A 21,287-nucleotide genomic window follows, 5' to 3' on the forward strand; every position below is an offset into this window, starting at 1 on the left:
ATGTTCTGATGATCTTCTAGATGTTAGCAGGGTGAACAGGCCGTGGCTCAGGTGGTTAATGTTCTGATGATCTTCTAGATGTTAGCAGGGTGAACAGGCAGTGGCTCAGGTGGTTAATGTTCTGATGATCTTCTAGATGTTAGCAGGGTGAACAGGCCGTGGCTCAGGTGGTTAATGTTCTGATGATCTTCTAGATGTTAGCAGGGTGAACAGGCTGTGGCTCAGGTGGTTAATGTTCTGATGATCTTCTAGATGTTAGCAGGGTGAACAGGCCGTGGCTCAGGTGGTTAATGTTCTGATGATCTTCTAGATGTTAGCAGGGTGAACAGGCCGTGGCTCAGGTGGTTAATGTTCTGATGATCTTCTAGATGTTAGCAGGGTGAACAGGCCGTGGCTCAGGTGGTTAATGTTCTGATGATCTTCTAGATGTTAGCAGGGTGAACAGGCCGTGGCTCAGGTGGTTAATGTTCTGATGATCTTCTAGATGTTAGCAGGGTGAACAGGCCGTGGCTCAGGTGGTTAATGTTCTGATGATCTTCTAGATGTTAGCAGGGTGAACAGGCCGTGGCTCAGGTGGTTAATGTTCTGATGATCTTCTAGATATTAGCAGGGTGAACAGGCCGTGGCTCAGGTGGTTAATGTTCTGATGATCTTCTAGATGTTAGCAGGGTGAACAGGCCGTGGCTCAGGTGGTTAATGTTCCTGATGATCTTCTAGATGTTAGCAGGGTGAACAGGCCGTGGCTCAGGTGGTTAATGTTCTGATGATCTTCTAGATGTTAGCAGGGTGAACAGGCCGTGGCTCAGGTGGTTAATGTTCCTGATGATCTTCTAGATGTTAGCAGGGTGAACAGGCCGTGGCTCAGGTGGTTAATGTTCTGATGATCTTCTAGATATTAGCAGGGTGAACAGGCCGTGGCTCAGGTGGTTAATGTTCTGATGGTCTTGTAGATGTTAGCAGGGTGAACAGGCAGTGGCTCAGGTGGTTAATGTTCTGATGATCTTCTAGATGTTAGCAGGGTGAACAGGCCGTGGCTCAGGTGGTTAATGTTCTGATGATCTTCTAGATGTTAGCAGGGTGAACAGGCAGTGGCTCAGGTGGTTAATGTTCTGATGATCTTCTAGATGTTAGCAGGGTGAACAGGCAGTGGCTCAGGTGGTTAATGTTCTGATGATCTTCTAGATGTTAGCAGGGTGAACAGGCAGTGGCTCAGGTGGTTAATGTTCCTGATGATCTTCTAGATGTTAGCAGGGTGAACAGGCCGTGGCTCAGGTGGTTAATGTTCTGATGATCTTCTAGATGTTAGCAGGGTGAACAGGCCGTGGCTCAGGTGGTTAATGTTCTGATGATCTTCTAGATGTTAGCAGGGTGAACAGGCCGTGGCTCAGGTGGTTAATGTTCTGATGATCTTCTAGATGTTAGCAGGGTGAACAGGCCGTGGCTCAGGTGGTTAATGTTCTGATGATCTTCTAGATGTTAGCAGGGTGAACAGGCCGTGGCTCAGGTGGTTAATGTTCTGATGATCTTCTAGATGTTAGCAGGGTGAACAGGCAGTGGCTCAGGTGGTTAATGTTCTGATGATCTTCTAGATGTTAGCAGGGTGAACAGGCTGTGGCTCAGGTGGTTAATGTTCTGATGATCTTCTAGATGTTAGCAGGGTGAACAGGCAGTGGCTCAGGTGGTTAATGTTCTGATGATCTTCTAGATGTTAGCAGGGTGAACAGGCCGTGGCTCAGGTGGTTAATGTTCTGATGATCTTCTAGATGTTAGCAGGGTGAACAGGCAGTGGCTCAGGTGGTTAATGTTCTGATGATCTTCTAGATGTTAACAGGGTGAACAGGCCGTGGCTCAGGTGGTTAATGTTCTGATGATCTTCTAGATGTTAGCAGGGTGAACAGGCCGTGGTGGCTGATGTTCCTTGATGATCTTCTTGACCTTCCTGTGACATCAGGTGATGTAGGTGTCCTGGAGGGCAGGTACCAGGTAGTGTGCCATCAGGTGATGTAGGTGTCCTGGAGGGCAGGTACCAGGTAGTGTGCCATCAGGTGATGTATGTGTCCTGTAGGGCAGGTACCAGGTAGTGTGACATCAGGTGATGTAGGTGTCCTGGAGGGCAGGTACCAGGTAGTGTGACATCAGGTGATGTAGGTGTCCTGGAGGGCAGGTACCAGGTAGTGTGACATCAGGTGATGTAGGTGTCCTGGAGGGCAGGTACCAGGTAGTGTGACATCAGGTGATGTAGGTGTCCTGGAGGGCAGGTACCAGGTAGTGTGCCATCAGGTGATGTAGGTGTAATGTTTACATATTCAATTTCAAAATTATTTACATTCGTTTTTACTTACAATTGTATGTTGACTACATATTAATGTTGAGGTTTTACGTTTTGGTAGACTTTTCTTAGCGGATGAACAATCATCGCGAATTGATTTATGGGGCGTTTCAGGCCCGAAGTGAACATAATTGTACACCCGCAAACGCCATTAAAAACGAGGGCTGAGGGGCTTAAGTTATAAACTTCCCTTGCTTGGCTAATCACTTGGCCCGACGACAAATAGGGCCGCGGGGATTCCCCTAAGGGCATAGGCCTGGGGGTTTAGTGCCGAGAGCTGTCAACTTTGAGTTTGAAACGAAGCCACCGTTTCTGTGTATCCATCAATGTTATTCTCACAAGCTCCCCGGAACAAATCCTAAGCAATTACTTGGAATGAAACTAATAAATAAAATGAGGCTACATAGTATCTATGCAACTTAATGAAGTGTAACATAAAGTATGACTACTTCTGAAAGGAGGGGGTTATTTGGGCCGGAGCTGTATGATGTGGAATGCCTGTGATTTCATCCACAGCGCTAGTTAGAGATGCAGGAGGCGGAGTAGCCTACACATTCCCTGTGGCGATGCGTCCACTCGCCGTTAGAATCTGGACTGCATTACTGTCACTCTCCTCCTCTCCTCTTCTCCTCTATCCACCTCTCCCGCCCCGAGTGCCAAGCGTCTTTCCAAGTTGGATTAAGCCATGTAAACGGACCGGTAACAGATGAGCGACTGCTCCTGCCCTTTTGCTGTGAGAGTTGGTGGTTGAACTTGAACTGTAGACGAGTTTGGCAGTCCAGAAGAAAGATCGCGTCGTTTTGTGGTGGTATCCCCTCTGGAATCTACGAGTGAGAAGTTAATGAGTCTCGCTGCAGCCTCAATATGAACAGCATTTACCATCTCGTTTTTCTGGGTAAGTTGCAGCCTCTTTTCTTCTTTTTTCAACATTATTTTCAAAGTTAATCAAAGAAGTTGCACCGTTATTTTTCTGACACTCATGTTGGCTGTGTCCGTGCCACATAGTCTATTTGATTTCCTCTTCAAGTTCTGATTCCGTTCGTTTTGAGTTTTTCTTTCTGGGCACAGTAGACGCTCATGACAGTTTAAATGAATTATTTATTGTAGTTCAGCATGCTCTGCCTTGGAAGAATCACTAGCTGTGTGCATGATATAAAACATAAGCCCACACCTTTTGCAGCAAGCCAATGGCCTACGCGTACCAAAAGCTGTATAGCTGTAAATATTGTTCTTCCTCTCCTTGTCCTCCAGTCCCTGTGCTTGTTGGGGCGCAGCAGCAGCTGTTACCCGGCTCCTGTAGCTTCGATACCGGTACATGCGATTACACCTCCGACCTTGCCTATGCCAGATGGACCAGGAACGAGGAAGGTTGGACCACTCACTTACTCTGTAATCAATGCTGTAACACAAAATGCAAATATAGAACGGAAGGGAGAAACGTCATGCTGCCCTTCAGTTACAGGTTGTCTTCATTGACATCAACATGTTTTGAGATTTTGCAGGGCTACTTTTACATTATCAGGACAATATACAGGCTAGATGGTAACGATGGTCAGAGCAGCAAGTATATACATTGTGTCTGTCTATCGTCTGTCCATACTGTTTTTGACCATGAGCCTGTCTCTTTATGCATGAATGGTTACATTAGGAGGGCCTCTTTAAGAGGGATGGGGGAGAACTAAAAAAGTCAGAGAGATAGAGCGAGGGGGGGCAGAGAAATAGAGAAAGTGGGGGGGGCAGAGAGAGAGAGAGAGGGACAGAGAGAGGGACAGAGAGGGGGGGGCAGAGAAATAGAGAGAGTGGGGGGGCAGAGAGAGAGATGGGGGCAGAGAGAGAGAGATGGGGGGCAGAGAGAGAGGGACAGAGAGGGGGCAGAGAAATAGAGAGAGTGGGGGGCAGAGAGAGAGAGTGGGACAGAGAGAGAGAGTGGGGACACAGAGAGAGAGAAGGAGTGAGAGAGGGACAGAGAGAGGGAGAGAGAGAGGAAAGATAGGGAAGAAACAGAGATGAATATGTGTAGGGGGTGAGACAGACACAGAATTGTAATTATGTCTATTCATCCAGTTGGCCTATAGGGAGCTGCAAATTGTTCCATACAAACGTTCATCAAAAGTTTAGACTGCAAAAAGTAGGACCAGTCCATTATTTGAGGGACACTGATTGGAGGGAGACCAGCAAGTAGCACTTCTGACACTGTGCTACTTTTCATAAACTTCTTTCAACCCAGAGGAAGTAATGGCCAGCTATCAATGGAAAGGTTTGCTAATGGTCTCTAAGGCTTATTGCTGCATAAATTCAGCCAAACAGAAAATAACTGTCTGGTGAAAGAGAGGGAGGGGGGGATACAGAGACAGGGGGAGAGAGAGAGAGAGAGAGAAGGAAAGAGAGCGGGAATACAGAGACGGGGGAGAGAGAGAGAGAGAAGGGGGGAATACAGAGACAGGGAGAGAGAGAGAAGGGAGAGAGAGAAGGGAGAGAGAGAGTTAAAGAAGCAGTTGAGGTGAGAGATGTGCTGTATGTCACCACCAGCTCCTGATGCCAAGCCACACATTCTCTACAGTAAGACTTCACTCCCAGCAGGCTTTCTGTTTCCCACTGGACAACTCTAACATTACATTAAATTAGTCTCTGGGCTCTCTCTCTCTCTGCAGCTCTTGAGGACAGAAGCAGCCTTCAACAACAAGGGCTCCTGGTTTATAATAATCTGTCTCTGGAGTTGACGTTACCCCCTCTAAAAATAAGTGTTGGTGTTGTAGCCTAGCGTCTCTGTGCCATCGCTGCTTGCCAAACCAGATGGCCTGACTGACACTATAGGCTGCATGTGTGATTTGGGATGCAGTTATAGTGTGTCTGCAGCTAGTTTCACTCTGGGAAGTGCTGGGTGGGCCCATCTGTCAACCCTGCAGGAGACATCCAGCAGGGTTTAGACTTTGAAGTGGTTGAACAACAGAAACCTTCACACTGAACGGCTGAGGCGTTACAAGAGCAGTCCCTGGCTGACAGAAAACCGAGCAGACCATGTAGCCGAGAGAATGGAATAACTGCCAAACATGGGTCTACAGTCCCCTGACGGCGAACCGACACAACCTTGGCGAAGTCGGACTCAGTGGCTTGTGAATCGTGGTGGGCCAGCCAGCGGTTTCGTTCCTCCCACTGGGTCGGTAAATACAGTCATAAAACCAAAAGACTGAGCCACGACGGCTGTGTTTTTTGTTTGGTTTCCACAGCAACACTGGATCAGACAGGGACCAGGCCCGGCTTACCAAAAAATAAAAATAAACCAGGTCACTCCAGATACTGACTGGTTTTCTGATCCACGCCCCTACCTTTTTCTTTTTAAGGTTTCTGTGACCAACAGATGCAGTATTCCCAGTCATGTGAAATCCAAAGATTAGGACCTAATGAATTTATTTCAATTGACTGATTTTCTTATATGAACTGTAACTCAGTAACATCATAGAAACTGTTCCATGTTGCGTTTATAGTTTGTTCAGTATAGGTTTAATGTATGGAATCACTTGGGAGTTTCAGGATTTTGAGTAAACTTCTCCTTTAAGATGCTTTTTGGGAATCCGGACCATGAGTGTTAAACTGTTAGGGACAGAGAATAATTTGTGTCCCTCTGGGTGGTCAGTATGTGAAATGAGGACAAAGATAAAGTAAAATCATCCTTTCTTTCATCTTACTGTATGTATTCTTTCTTCATACGACTGGGCGATCATCCACTTGGCTTCACATTCACAACTATAACCAAGTATATTGCCGTCAGTATACAATGTGTTTGGACAGTACGATGAAAACACTAAATATCACCGTCCGCCGGCCTTTTGGCTAAGGTGTACCTATTGTGTTGTCACGTCCTGGCCAGTATAAGGGTTAATTGTCATTGGAGTTTGGTCAGGACGTGGCAGAGGGTATTCGTTTTATGTGGTTCGGGGTGGTGTGTTTGTTGAAGGGCAATTTGATTTAAGTATTCCGGGGTGTTTGGGCACTGTTTGATATTCATGTGTTCTGTGTTTAGCCTTGTGCCTTGCCAGACTGTTTTGTTGATCGTTCGTTCTTTTGTTATTTTGGTGTTCATTTTGAATTTATTAAACGTCAAGATGAGCATACACATACCTGCTGCGTTTTGGTCTCATCACTACGACAACTGTGACAGAATCTCCCACCAAACCAGGACCAAGCAGCAGAGGAAGGAGCAAGGGGAATTCGGTGAGGATCGGAACGCTGCCGAGGAACGCGACTGGCGTTTAAACCGGAGAGGCAGCCCCAATAATTTTTCTGGGGGGGGGCACACGGACAGATCGGCGGAGCCGAGGATGGAACCAGAGCTAGTGAGGGGAAAAGTGGAGGAAAGAGAAACAGAGACTATAAGGGAGTTGATGGGAAAATTGGAGGAGAAAAGGATGAGAGAGCTACTGTGTTGGTGTTTTAGGCACGACATTCTGCCCTACAGAGCGTGTCCTAATGTTATCACCTGGAGTAGCGTTTATTAATAGTCCTGAGGTGCGTGCTAGCTGTCTAGTGAAGATAATACCAGCACCACGCACCAGGCATCCAGTTCGTCAGCCCAGTCCGACTCGTCCTGTTCCCGCTCCCCGCACTAGCCTGGAGGTGCGTGTTCCCAAGCCGATACCTCCAGTACCAGCGCCACGCATCGGGCTTTTAGTGCGTCAGCCCAGTCTGACTCGTCCTGTTCCCGCTCCCCGCACTAGCTCTGAGGTGCGTGTTCCCAGGCTGATACGTCCAGTACCAGCACCACGCACCAGGCTTGAAGTGCGTCATCCCAGTCAAGAGTCGCCCGAGCTGCCCGTCAGTCAAGAGTCGCCCGAGCTGCCCGTCAGTCAGGAGTTGCCCGAGCCGCCCGTCAGTCAGGAGTTGCCCGAGCCGCCCGTCAGTCAGGAGTCGCCCGAGCCGCCCGTCAGTCAGGAGTCGCCCGAGCCGCCCGTCAGTCAGGAGTCGCCCGAGCCGCCCGTCAGTCAGGAGTCGCCAGAGCCGCCCGTCAGTCAGGAGTCGCCAGAGCCGCCCGTCAGTCAGGAGTCGCCAGAGCCGCCCGTCAGTCAGGAGTCGCCAGAGCCGCCCGTCAGTCAGGAGTCGCCAGAGCCGCCCGTCAGTCAGGAGTCGCCAGAGCCGCCCGCCAGTCAGGAGTCGCCAGAGCCGCCCGCCAGTCAGGAGTCGCCAGAGCCGCCCGCCAGTCAGGAGTCGCCAGAGCCGCCCGCCAGTCAGGAGCCGCCAGAGCGGCCAGACTGCCCGGAGCCGCCAGAGCGGCCAGACTGCCCGGAGCCGCCAGAGTGGCCAGACTGCCCGGAGCCGCCAGAGCGGCCAGACTACCCGGAGCCGCCAGAGCGGCCCGACTGCCCGGAGCCGCCAGAGCGGCCCGACTGCCCGGAGCTGCCAGACTGCCCCAATGGCCAGGATCAGCCAGAGTGGCCCATCTGCCCAGAGTCTGCCGATGACCAAAACCCAAGGGAGTCTAGCAGCAACCTTGAACTGAGTAAGCCTGACAATTCAGAACTTAAAGAGATTAACTGTTTAATTGCTGAGTCTGCATACAGGGTGGAGAGGTGGAGGTCTGCCCATGATCCGGAGCAGGGGGAGTCTGCCTACGGTCCGAGGCTGATCGGGTCGGTCGGCACTCTGGAGGACAATAGGCCGGAGCCTGAACCACCACCTGCATAGGTGGGTTGGGGAGGGGGGGTGTAGCACAAGTGCCGTCGGTGACGGCAGCCACCCTCCCTTCCCTCCCTTTACTTTAGGGAGATTTTTGTTGTTGTTTGTGGTTTTTGTTTTTCTTAAGCTGCTTCCGGGGTTAGCACCTTTAGGGGGGGGGGTACTGTCACGTCCTGGCCAGTATAAGGGTTAATTGTCATTGTAGTTTGGTCAGGACGTGGCAGAGGGTATTCGTTTTATGTGGTTCGGGGTGGTGTGTTTGTTGAAGGGGCATTTGATTTAAGTATTCTGGGGTGTTTGGGCACTGTTTGATATTCATGTATTCTGTGTTTAGCCTTGTGCCTTGCCAGACTGTTTTGTTGATCATTCGTTCTTTTGTTATTTTGGTGTTCATTTTGAATTTATTAAACGTCAAGATGAGCATACACATACCTGCTGCATTTTGGTCTCATCACTACGACAACTGTGACATGTGTAGACTCACACAGTTATAATCACAGTTAAAATCACAGTTAAAATCACAGATAAAATCACAGTTATAAACACAGTTCAAATCAGTTATATGCAGTTAGACTAACTGAGTCTCTGGCTTTTAGATGAGCGTTATCCTACTTTACACAGACAAAGTACAGTACATTGTTAAAATTCAGTAATATTGTATGTTTTGACACAGCTAACTAACATTAATTAGCTAGTTCACTTAGCTACCTAGCTAGCTAGCTCACTTGCTGATGTTAGCCTAATGTTGTTAGCTAGCCCAGATAACTTACATGGCTAGCTAGCTAGCAAGCCACCACCACACATATTGACATCAAAGTGCTAGCTATAACAGCTATCATCATCAGGTGGTGGTTAGCCAGGTACCTAACTTAGCTGCAAGGATAGCTTGCTAACGTACGCAAGTTAGAGTACTAGATAGCTAGTAATACTAACTGCTTAAGCCATCCATAGCTACATTTTTCATAGTTAAATCAAGTTTGAGGCAGAGTTTTTGTTGACTGCCAGCTCCGCCATCCTTGGAAAGCGAGGCTAGCACACAATACGTCTTGAACTAAACTAGCTAGCTAGCTAAATTCCTGCCTTTTTAAAAAATCGTTCAGTTTGTATACACAGGTTGATTTGATTGGCCTGCGTTGATTGGCCTGCGATGCGTGAAATTTGATTTGATTGGTCACTGACTAAAGAACAATGAGCAGTTTTCTTGTGGCTCGGAGGGGCTTTCGCAAACTTTACGTACTTATTATTAATATTATTATTATTATTATTAGCCTACAAAATTGTACTGTGTAATGGATGGTTTTAAAAAGGTAGCGAAGTACCTAAAGTATAATGACTGACTTTGAAAAATACTCAAAAAAGTACATGTACTCAGAAAAGCTACTCAATTACAGTAAAAGCCTTGATCCAAAAATGTGGTTGGAGACTCCGTACGGAGGGTGTGACGCAATTGCGGAGCCTCCGGAGGCATGCAGAAGCCAAATTGAGCTTCGCACCACATCGCCGTGCGCCTCACAAATTTTGTAACAATGCAGAGGGCTCCGCATTGACATGATTGGTTGACGGAAGGTGGGTGGCGGGAGGTCCTGTATAAACCCAAACTCACTTCCTTGACAACTTCCTTCACAACAGCTCTGCTCAACAACTCTGCGCTGCTCCGCAAAGCACAATAAGTATGAATTTAAATGTTTATGATGTGAGAATGTATGTCTATGTGATCCTTTTTTAAAGAAATATGTCCATCCTGGATGGACTAAAACGTTTTGTTTCCTATTCTATGAATGCCCTGACTTCTGCAGAGGCCTTATCACCATAAATGCGGCATGGCCAATGTAGAAAACAGATTGACCATGGAGCGGCTTTTACGAGAGTATTTGTAATTCGTTACTTCCGCTCCATACGGGGTCAGGAGGTAAAGCAGACATCTTAAGGTCTATCAAAAAAAGCTGAGATATTATAGGTCTATCAAACCCACAGAGGCACAAAGGACCCTTACACACCCAAATAACTCAGCGAAACCAATCACCCAGACACTGACCCTTTGTTTTGTTAAACCCATAGAGACAAAGCTCTCCATTACTCACCAGGGTAATGTTCACCAGGACAACTCGGCTGGACCTTAGCCAATCACCCAGACTCTGATCCTGCATGTCAGGAGGACCTCCAGTGGTCAAAGTTCACCCAGGCTTTTGAGATCAGAGGTTATCCCAGGGCTTTGAGGTCAGAGGTTATCCCAGGGCTTTGAGGTCAGAGGTTGTCCCAGGGCTTTGAGGTCAGAGGTTATCCCAGGGCTTTGTCTCAATATAAACAGAATAAAAGTGTGTAAGTCACAACCTGTTGATAATGGGATTTGGAGGCTAGCCATACTCTACATTAGGGTTCGCTTGCTGCTACTAACTCATATATATGACCTGCATACATGGGTATCACACTCCTTAGTCGCTCCTCTTTACATACATACAGTTGGTATACAACAGATGGACTGCAATGTTTTAAAGTTCAGTATAATAGATTAATAGGTTAGGGCCCCAGCATGCAACAGCTCTGTAACTGAAATCCTTTTGCTCTTTGGGGTTCATAGGTTGCGTGTGGCTCAGTTGGTAGAGCATCACACTTGCAGCGCCAGGGTTGTGGGTTCCATTCCCATGGAGGACCAGTAGCAAAATATATGCACTCGCTACTCTTAAGGAGCTCTGGATAAGAGTTTCTGCTAAATGACAAAAATGTAAATAGGTCGTCCACATCCAGCATTGTCTGTGTTGTGGGGTTAAATATGCCCTGCTTAAACCTTTAACATGTATCTGGGTAGGAGCGTTGGGCCAGTAACTGAAACATTGCTGGATCGAATCCCCCGAGCTGACAAGGTAAAAAATCTGTCGTTCTGCCCCTGAGGAAGGCGGTTAACCCACTGTGCCGATGGCATGGATGTCGATTAAGGCAGCCCCCCACCCCACACCTCTCTGATTCAGAGGGGTTGTGTTAAAGGCGGAAGATACATTTCAGTTGAAGGCATTCAGTTGTACAACTGACTAGGTATCCCCCCTTTCCCTTGTATCACTTGTATCACATTACAAATGACCTTTCTCACCCTCGTATTAAAGAGCTCAGGGCCAGAGGAAGTTTATCTGCAGAAAATTAGTGCTAAATGGATAGTTCACCCAAATTACTAAATTACATATTGGTCTCCTCACCCTGTAAGCAGTCTATTGACAAGGTTTGACAGCAATCCATGCTTTGGTTTAGTTTCCCTAGCACTAGCGTTTTATCATTTGTGGCACAAATCACATCCAAGTCCTGGTAGCGATATTGGCATTTCTCACGCATCTTGTCCAAATCATCCTAAAGTATCTCAAATGTATTGTGAAGCCCAGCAAAGTCACTTAGATGAGTCGAACATGATGTGCGAAAATGCAAATATCGGTACCAGGACTAGGATGGGATTTGTGCCACAAATGCAACAAAATCGTGGATCCGATATTACAATTTTTCTTGCATCATGTTCAAGTGACTTTGTTGAGCTTCACAATCAAGTTTAGATACTTTTGGATGATATGAATATTATGCGCTAAAAATGCTAATATTGGTACCATGATTTTGTGGCGTTTGTAGTCCGTAGATAAGCAGGTTACGTGGATTATGTCCATCTGGTCAGACAGACTAGGATGAGGCTCCAAGCCAACCAAACAGACGTGTTTATCTTGAAGATTTAGACATTCAATCCAATGATTATTTCCATATTTTAAAAAATGAAAAGTTTTGTGCTGAAACCAAAGATGTTTATTATTCCAAGAGAGTCCATCCTTCTGTTATCCAGCTTGAACACTGCAGTGCACAGTGCAATATCTCTTCATTTACTCTTTGGTCTTAACATGTGGAGCTGTTTACAGTCTCGAGGATCACTCTGAGGCCTTTTCTGAGGAGACCAGTATAAATCAGTCAGGAGTGTTGATGTTAGGGGAAGAGTCTAAGATTGTGTGCCAAATGACAACCCATTCCCTAGTCAAAAGTAGTGCACTTTGTAGGGAATAGGGTTTCATCAGGTATGTTGATATTAGGAGACTGTCTTTGGGACAGGGGGAGAGAGTCTAACTCAGTAGTGTTGATATTAGGAGACTGTCTTTGGGACAGGGAGAGAATCTAACTCAGTAGTGTTGATATTAGGAGACTGTCTTTGGGACAGGGAGAGAGTCTAACTCAGTAGTGTTGATATTAGGAGACTGTCTTTGGGACAGGGATAGAGTAACTCAGTAGTGTTGATATTAGGAGACTGTCTTTGGGACAGGGATAGAGTAACTCAGTAGTGTTGATATTAGGAGACTGTCTTTGGGACAGGGAGAGAGTCTAACTCAGTAGTGTTGATATTAGGAGACTGTCTTTGGGACAGGGCGAGAGTCTAACTCAGTAGTGTTGATATTAGGAGACTGTCTTTGGGACAGGGAGAGAGAGTAACTCAGTAGTGTTGATATTAGGAGACTGTCTTTGGGACAGTGAGAGAGTCTAACTCAGTAGTGTTGATATTAGGAGACTGTCTTTGGGACAGGGAGAGAGTCTAACTCAATAGTGTTGCTATTAGGAGACTGTCTTTGGGACAGGGAGAGTCTAACTCAGTAGTGTTGATATTAGGAGACTGTCTTTGGGACAGGGAGAGTCTAACTCAGTAGTGTTGATATTAGGAGACTGTCTTTGGGACAGGGATAGAGTAACTCAGTAGTGTTGATATTAGGAGACTGTCTGGGACAGGGATGGAGTGACTCAGTAGTGTTGATATTAGGAGACTGTCTTTGGGACAGGGAGAGAGTCTAACTCAGTAGTGTTGATATTAGGAGACTGTCTTTGGGACAGGGAGAGAGTAACTCAGGAGTGTTGATATTAGGAGACTGTCTTTGGGACAGGGAGAGAGTCTAACTCAGTAGTGTTGATATTAGGAGACTGTCTTTGGGACAGGGATAGAGTAACTCAGTAGTGTTGATATTAGGAGACTGTCTTTGGGACAGGGATAGAGTAACTCAGTAGTGTTGATATTAGGAGACTGTCTTTGGGACAGGGATAGAGTCTAACTCAGTAGTGTTGATATTAGGAGACTGTCTTTGGGACAGGGAGAGAGTCTAACTCAGTAGTGTAGATATTAGGAGACTAACTCAGTAGTGTTGATATTAGGAGACTGTCTTTGGGACAGGGAGAGAGTAACTCAGTAGTGTTGATATTAGGAGACTGTCTTTGGGACAGGGAGAGAGTCTAACTCAGTAGTGTTGATATTAGGAGACTGTCTTTGGGACAGGGAGAGAGTCTAAGTCAGTATTGTTGATATTAGGAGACTGTCTTTGGGACAGGGAGAGAGTCTAACTCAGTAGTGTTGATACTAGGAGACTGTCTTTGGGACAGGGAGAGAGTAACTCAGTAGTGTTGATATTAGGAGACTGTCTGTGGGACAGGGAGAGAGTCTAACTCAGTAGTGTTGATATTAGGAGACTGTCTTCGGGACAGGGGGAGAGTCTAACTCAGTAGTGTTGATATTAGGAGACTGTCTTTGGGACAGGGAGAGAGTAACTCAGGAGTGTTGGTGTTATATTAGGAGGTAGCGGGACAGGGGAAGAGCATTGTTTTGGAGAGGGAGAGAGAGAGGGGTTGAAATAGGGAGAAGAACATGGGGGAGGACAGAAGAGAGAGGGAAAGAGATAGGGGTTGAAATAGGGAGAAGAACAGGGGAAAGGATGGGCTTTGATGGGCTTTGAAAGATGGGCTTTGAAAAGGGGGGAGGACAGAAGAGAGAGGGAGAGAGATGATCCACATGGTATCTAGAAGGAATCATGTCCACTGTCTGTCTGTCAGAGCATATAGTTTGGTCCAGGTCGTAAAAGTGGACAGAGTAACGGACGCCATTATAATAATATACTACAGACAACAACTGTCTCCATGCCAACTTGCTGCTTATGACACGTTCATTACAGCAGTACAGTACAGCCATCTCCATATTGTTTATCTACAGTTGGTGCTTATTGAACATGTGGCTTGTCTGATCTGCTTCCTCTACAGAGAGCAAAAGAATCCAGTCCATACTCATGGTTTATGATACATAGCACAGCCTGCCATTGCTCAACAACATTTGGGTTTAACAAAGGAGTTGACTCTCCAGCAAGATTTATCTCATCTATTAACTGTCTTTAAACAGTTTAAAGAAGCGGATGATTTTTCACCCTAAGCCGTGGGATTTTAATCATATCTCTCAGCTCTCTCTCGTTCCTCTCTCTCCCTCCCTGCCACCCACGGTGCAGTGCAGGGGAAAAGGTGACCAGGGTCATTAGGATTTTTGGTTTCCAGACTCTATTGCTTTGGTTTTTGTCAGTCCTCCTTTTTCCCTTTGTACAGAGAGTTTTATTCCCATCGTCCTCCTTGGTTCGGCGACCAACAGTTTTATGTTTGTCTTAATGACTCGATGTCCTTGATGCTGTATGAACTTACTCTGTGGTTCATAGCTGATTTTATCTGATTAACTCTCTGATTGAAGTCAGCTTCTTTCGTATGCTGATGTCAGGGTTTGGTGTGCTTGTATGGTATTTTTGACTTTTTGTTTAGACTAGGTGATGCACTGTATAACTACACAGCATGACCACACACACACACACACACACACACACACACACACACACACACACACACACACACACACACACACACACACACACACACACACACACACACACACACACACACACACACACACACACACACACACACACACACACACACACACACCCTCCTCCCCCACATCCTCAGCAGAGTAATATCCCCCTTTGACTCCGTATCAAACCAAAATATATTTTTTTAAATTAAGAAGAAATCAACATAATAATATTAAGTAATGATTTACGACTTCAATATCAAGCTACACTATTTATTTATTCCTTTCTCATTCTCCACAGGGCGTTTCATCACGGCAGACTCGTCCTTCATCGACGGGAGGGAGAAGGCTGTCCTGGTGAGCCCAGTGTTAGAGCATCTGGACTGGAGCTGTCTGAGGCTGGTGTACCAGATTACTGGAGACGGCTCTCTGCAGCTGCACCTCAGACCGGACGGAGACAACTTTGACTACACACTGTGGGGCGCAGACAAGCCCTCGGACAGCTGGCTCATCGCAAGCATTGACCTGAGAAACACCTCCAACGCATACCAGGTATACACAAGCACACACACATGCGCACACAGACACACACACCTAGCAGGTAAGCTTGCAGACTACACCCCAAAACACCCATCCTCTATATTCTATAACTGGGGTTCAGGCTCTATATTCTATAACTGGAGTTCAGGCTCTATATTCTATAACTGGGGTTCAGGCTCTATAGTCTATAACTGGGGTTCAGGTTCTATAGTCTATAACTGGGGTTCAGGCTCTATATTCTATAACTGGGGTTCAGGCTCTATATTCTATAACTGGGGTTCAGGCTCTATATTCTATAACTGGGGTTCAGGCTCTATATTCTATAACTGGGGTTCAGGCTCTATATTCTATAACTGGGGTTCAGGCTCTATAGTCTATAACTGGAGTTCAGGCTCTATAGTCTATAACTGGGGTTCAGGCTCTATAGTCTATAACTGGGGTTCAGGCTCTATATTCTATAACTGGTGTTCAGGCTCTATATTATATAACTGGGGTTCAGCATATATATTCTATAACTGTCCCCATCCCACACCTGTCTCCACTCCCCATCCCACGCCTGTCTCCACTCCCCATCCCACGCCTGTCTCCACTCCCCATCCCACGCCTGTCTCTACTATCCATCCCACGCCTGTCTCCACTCCCCATCCCACGCCTGTCTCCACTCCCCATCCCACGCCTGTCACCACTCCCCATCCCACGCCTGTCACCACTCCCCATCCCACGCCTGTCTCCACTCCCCATCCCACGCCTGTCTCCACTCCCCATCCCACGCCTGTCTCCACTCCCCATCCCACACCACTCCCCATACTCACCTGTCTCCACTCCCCATCCCACACCTGTCTCCACTCCCCATCCCACACCTGTCTCCACTCCCCATCCCACGCCTGTCTCCACTCCCCATCCCACGCCTGTCTCCACTCCCCATCCCACGCCTGTCTCCACTCCCCATCCCACACCTGTCTCCACTCCCCATCCCACACCTGTCTCCACTCCCCATCCCACACCTGTCTCCACTCCACTCCCCATCCCACACCACTCCCCATACTCACCTGTCTCCACTCCCCATACTCACCTGTCTCCACTCCCCATCCCACACCTGTCTCCACTCCCCATCCCACGCCTGTCTCCACTCCCCATCCCACGCCTGTCTCCACTCCTCCCGCCTGTCTCCCTCCCCATCCCACGCCTGTCTCCACTCCCCATCCCACACCACTCCCCATACTCACCTGTCTTCACTCCCCATCCCACACCTGTCTCCACTCCCCATCCCACGCCTGTCTCCACTCCCCATCCCACGCCTGTCTCCACTCCCCATCCCACGCCTGTCTCCACTCCCCATTCCACACCTGTCTCCACTCCCCATCCCACACCTGTCTCCACTCCCCATCCCACACCTGTCTCCACTCCCCATCCCACACCACTCCCCATACTCACCTGTCTCCACTCCCCATACTCACCTGTCTCCACTCCCCATCTCACACCTGTCTCCACTCCCCATCCCACACCTGTCTCCACTCCCCATCCCACACCTGTCTCCACTCCCCATCCCACGCCTGTCTCCACTCCCCATCCCACGCCTGTCTCCACTCCCCATCCCACGCCTGTCTCCACTCCCCATCCCACACCTGTCTCCACTCCCCATCCCACACCACTCCCCATACTCACCTGTCTCCACTCCCCATCCCACGCCTGTCTCCACTCCCCATCCCACACCACTCCCCATACTCACCTGTCTCCACTCCCCATCCCACACCTGTCTCCACTCCCCATCCCACACCTGTCTCCACTCCCCATCCCACGCCTGTCTCCACTCCCCATCCCACACCTGTCTCCACTCCCCATCCCACACCTGTCTCCACTCCCCATCTCACACCTGTCTCCACCCACTCCCCATCCCACACCACTCCCCATACTCACCTGTCTCCACTCCCCATACTCACCTGTCTCCACTCCCCATCCCACACCTGTCTCCACTCCCCATCCCACACCTGTCTCCACTCCCCATCCCACGCCTGTCTCCACTCCCCATCCCACGCCTGTCTCCACTCCCCATCCCACACCTGTCTACACTCCCCATCCCACACCACTCCCCATACTCACCTGTCTCCACTCCCCATCCCACACCTGTCTCCACTCCCCATCCCACACCTGTCTCCACTCCCCATCCCACGCCTGTCTCCACTCCCCATCCCACGCCTGTCTCCACTCCCCATCCCACGCCTGTCTCCACTCCCCATCCCACACCTGTCTCCACTCCCCATCCCACACCTGTCTCCATTCCCCATCCCACACCACTCCCCATACTCACCTGTCTCCACTCCCCATCCCACGCCTGTCTCCACTCCCCATCCACACCTGTCTCCACTCCCCATCCCACACCTGTCTCCACTCCCCATCCCACACCTGTCTCCATTCCCCATCCCACACCACTCCCCATACTCACCTGTCTCCACTCCCCATCCCACGCCTGTCTCCACTCCCCATCCACACCTGTCTCCACTCCCCATCCCACGCCTGTCTCCACTCCCCATCCCACACCTGTCTCCACTCCCCATACTCACCTTTCTCCACTCCCCATCCCACACCTGTCTCCACTCCCCATCCCACACCACTCCCCATACTCACCTGTCTCCACTCTCCATCCCACACCTGTCTCCACTCCCCATACTCACCTGTCTCCACTCCCCATCCCACACCTGTCTCCACTCCCCATCCCACACCTGTCTCCACTCCCCATCCCACGCCTGTCTCCACTCCCCATCCCACGCCTGTCTCCACTCCCCATCCCACGCCTGTCTCCACTCCCCATCCCACACCTGTCTCCACTCCCCATCCCACACCTGTCTCCACTCCCCATCCCACACCTGTCTCCTCCACTCCCCATCCCACACCACTCCCCATACTCACCTGTCTCCACTCCCCATACTCACCTGTCTCCACTCCCCATCCCACACCTGTCTCCACTCCCCATCCCACACCTGTCTCCACTCCCCATCCCACGCCTGTCTCCACTCCCCATCCCACGCCTGTCTCCACTCCCCATCCCACGCCTGTCTCCACTCCCCATCCCACGCCTGTCTCCACTCCCCATCCCACACCACTCCCCATACTCACCTGTCTTCACTCCCCATCCCACACCTGTCTCCACTCCCCATCCCACGCCTGTCTCCACTCCCCATCCCACGCCTGTCTCCACTCCCCATCCCACGCCTGTCTCCACTCCCCATTCCACACCTGTCTCCACTCCCCATCCCACACCTGTCTCCACTCCCCATCCCACACCTGTCTCCACTCCCCATCCCACACCACTCCCCATACTCACCTGTCTCCACTCCCCATACTCACCTGTCTCCACTCCCCATCTCACACCTGTCTCCACTCCCCATCCCACACCTGTCTCCACTCCCCATCCCACACCTGTCTCCACTCCCCATCCCACGCCTGTCTCCACTCCCCATCCCACGCCTGTCTCCACTCCCCATCCCACGCCTGTCTCCACTCCCCATCCCACACCTGTCTCCACTCCCCATCCCACACCACTCCCCATACTCACCTGTCTCCACTCCCCATCCCACGCCTGTCTCCACTCCCCATCCCACACCACTCCCCATACTCACCTGTCTCCACTCCCCATCCCACACCTGTCTCCACTCCCCATCCCACTCCTGTCTCCACTCCCCATCCCACGCCTGTCTCCACTCCCCATCCCACTCCTGTCTCCACTCCCCATCCCACACCTGTCTCCACTCCCCATCTCACACCTGTCTCCACTCCACTCCCCATCCCACACCACTCCCCATACTCACCTGTCTCCACTCCCCATACTCACCTGTCTCCACTCCCCATCCCACACCTGTCTCCACTCCCCATCCCACACCTGTCTCCACTCCCCATCCCACGCCTGTCTCCACTCCCCATCCCACGCCTGTCTCCACTCCCCATCCCACGCCTGTCTCCACTCCCCATCCCACACCACTCCCCATACTCACCTGTCTCCACTCCCCATCCCACACCTGTCTCCACTCCCCATCCCACGCCTGTCTCCACTCCCCATCCCACGCCTGTCTCCACTCCCCATCCCACGCCTGTCTCCACTCCCCATCCCACGCCTGTCTCCACTCCCCATCCCACACCTGTCTCCACTCCCCATCCCACACCTGTCTCCATTCCCCATCCCACACCACTCCCCATACTCACCTGTCTCCACTCCCCATCCCACGCCTGTCTCCACTCCCCATCCACACCTGTCTCCACTCCCCATCCCACACCTGTCTCCACTCCCCATCCCACACCTGTCTCCATTCCCCATCCCACACCACTCCCCATACTCACCTGTCTCCACTCCCCATCCCACGCCTGTCTCCACTCCCCATCCACACCTGTCTCCACTCCCCATCCCACACCTGTCTCCACTCCCCATCCCACACCTGTCTCCACTCCCCATACTCACCTGTCTCCACTCCCCATCCCACACCTGTCTCCACTCCCCATCCCACACCACTCCCCATACTCACCTGTCTCCACTCTCCATCCCACACCTGTCTCCACTCCCCATCCCACGCCTGTCTCCACTCCCCATCCCACACCTGTCTCCACTCATCCACGCCTGTCTCCTCCCCATCCCACGCCTGTCTCCACTCCCCATCCCACGCCTGTCTCCACTCCCCATCCCACACCTGTCTCCACTCCCCATCCACACCTGTCTCCACCACCCATCCCACGCCTGTCTCCACTCCCCATCCCACGCCTGTCTCCACTCCCCATCCCACGCCTGTCTCCACTCCCCATCTCACGCCTGTCTCCACTCCCCATCCACACCTGTCTCCACTCCCCATCCCACGCCTGTCTCCACTCCCCATCCCACGCCTGTCTCCACTCCCCATCCCACGCCTGTCTCCACTGGAGATGGAGACGTTTTACTGAAAACTAAACTTCATAACAGTGCTTGTCTGATATAATGGCTTATTTGTTTTTGGTCTCTTCCACCATTTTCCCTCCCCCTTTCTCTCGTTCTATCTCTATCTCTCTGTTTGTCCTAGCTTTTGCTGGAGGGTCGACCCAGTGAGGAAGCAGGCAACAGTGTGGCGATCTTCGAAATCCACATCGTGCCTGGCTATTGCATAGGTCAGTTCCCAGGGTAGGAGAATGTTAAGACAACTGTTAAGCCTTACAACATGTGGTTAATGCCTGTTTATGTTTAGAAAACATAATATTGAAGTCAAAAATATGTCTTGTACGTGGCACATGTGCAGATTTCATGACTTTTATACCAAGAGATATAACGGTTGTTGTTGTTGTTGTTGACAGAGTGTAACTTTGAGGAGCACCACCTGTGTGGCTACAGTAACCACTGGAACCCTAATGTCAACTGGTATGTTGGAGGGAGTCTAGCTAGAGACCCCCAGTCCAACCTGCCTGATGACCACACCATAAACAACCAGAGAGGTACACAGACACACACACCATAAACAACCAGAGAGGTACACACACACAAAGATCACACCAGGGGCCTGACCTGAGTGTGTGTTCTGTTCATTGGTGGTATGTGTACTAGTTTTTGTTCTATACAATACGATAACCCAATATTGCTGTCATGTTTCTACACATCGCCTCTGTCACCTCTCTCACCACTCTCGCCTCTCTCGCCTCTCTCGCCTCTCTCGCCTCTCTCACCTCTCTCACCTCTCTCACCTCTCTCACCTCTCTCACCTCTCTCATTTCTCTCCAGGCCACTACATGTATGTGGACTCAGTCTATGCCAAGCGGTTCCAGGAAGTGGCTAAGCTGACGTCTCCCATGACGACTACGCCGGTGTCAGGCTGCCTGTCGTTCTACTACCAGAGGGACCAGGAGAGAGGGAACATCTTCTCAGTGTTCACTAGAGACACGCTGGGACACTACGAGGAGATCTGGAGGCCTGAGGTCTACGCTACAACTTCCTGGAGGCTGGTCAACGTGGATATTAAGGCCCCACACCCCCTGGAGGTCAGTATGGGTAGTACACCACACCTGCTTGACAAACAAACACATGCCTGGAGGTCAGTACTGGCCATACACACCTTAGAGTTCAAGGGTCAGAGGGTAAGGACAGACAGACACAAGCACGCACGCAGGCAGGCAGAACACACACAC

At 50.0% G+C, this 21,287-nt stretch overlaps 1 protein-coding gene across 1 annotated transcript in view; it reads left to right on the forward strand.

Moving 5' to 3' along the window:
* Window positions 1–2,900: 2,900 nt before the first annotated feature.
* The window catches only part of mamdc2a (MAM domain containing 2a), a 38,317-nt gene continuing 19,930 nt past the window's right edge, over window positions 2,901–21,287 (forward strand). Inside the window, exons 1-6 of the mRNA XM_045695335.1 lie at window positions 2,901–3,224; window positions 3,581–3,697; window positions 14,917–15,167; window positions 20,195–20,279; window positions 20,463–20,600; window positions 20,884–21,140. Of these exons, the coding sequence (XP_045551291.1) occupies window positions 3,194–3,224; window positions 3,581–3,697; window positions 14,917–15,167; window positions 20,195–20,279; window positions 20,463–20,600; window positions 20,884–21,140 (879 nt within the window). The 5' untranslated portion in view covers window positions 2,901–3,193. The remainder of the gene's footprint in view (window positions 3,225–3,580; window positions 3,698–14,916; window positions 15,168–20,194; window positions 20,280–20,462; window positions 20,601–20,883; window positions 21,141–21,287) is intronic.

The sequence above is a fragment of the Salmo salar genome, chromosome ssa15 (assembly GCF_905237065.1).
Source record: "Salmo salar chromosome ssa15, Ssal_v3.1, whole genome shotgun sequence".
Classification (NCBI taxonomy): Eukaryota; Metazoa; Chordata; class Actinopteri; order Salmoniformes; family Salmonidae; genus Salmo; species Salmo salar.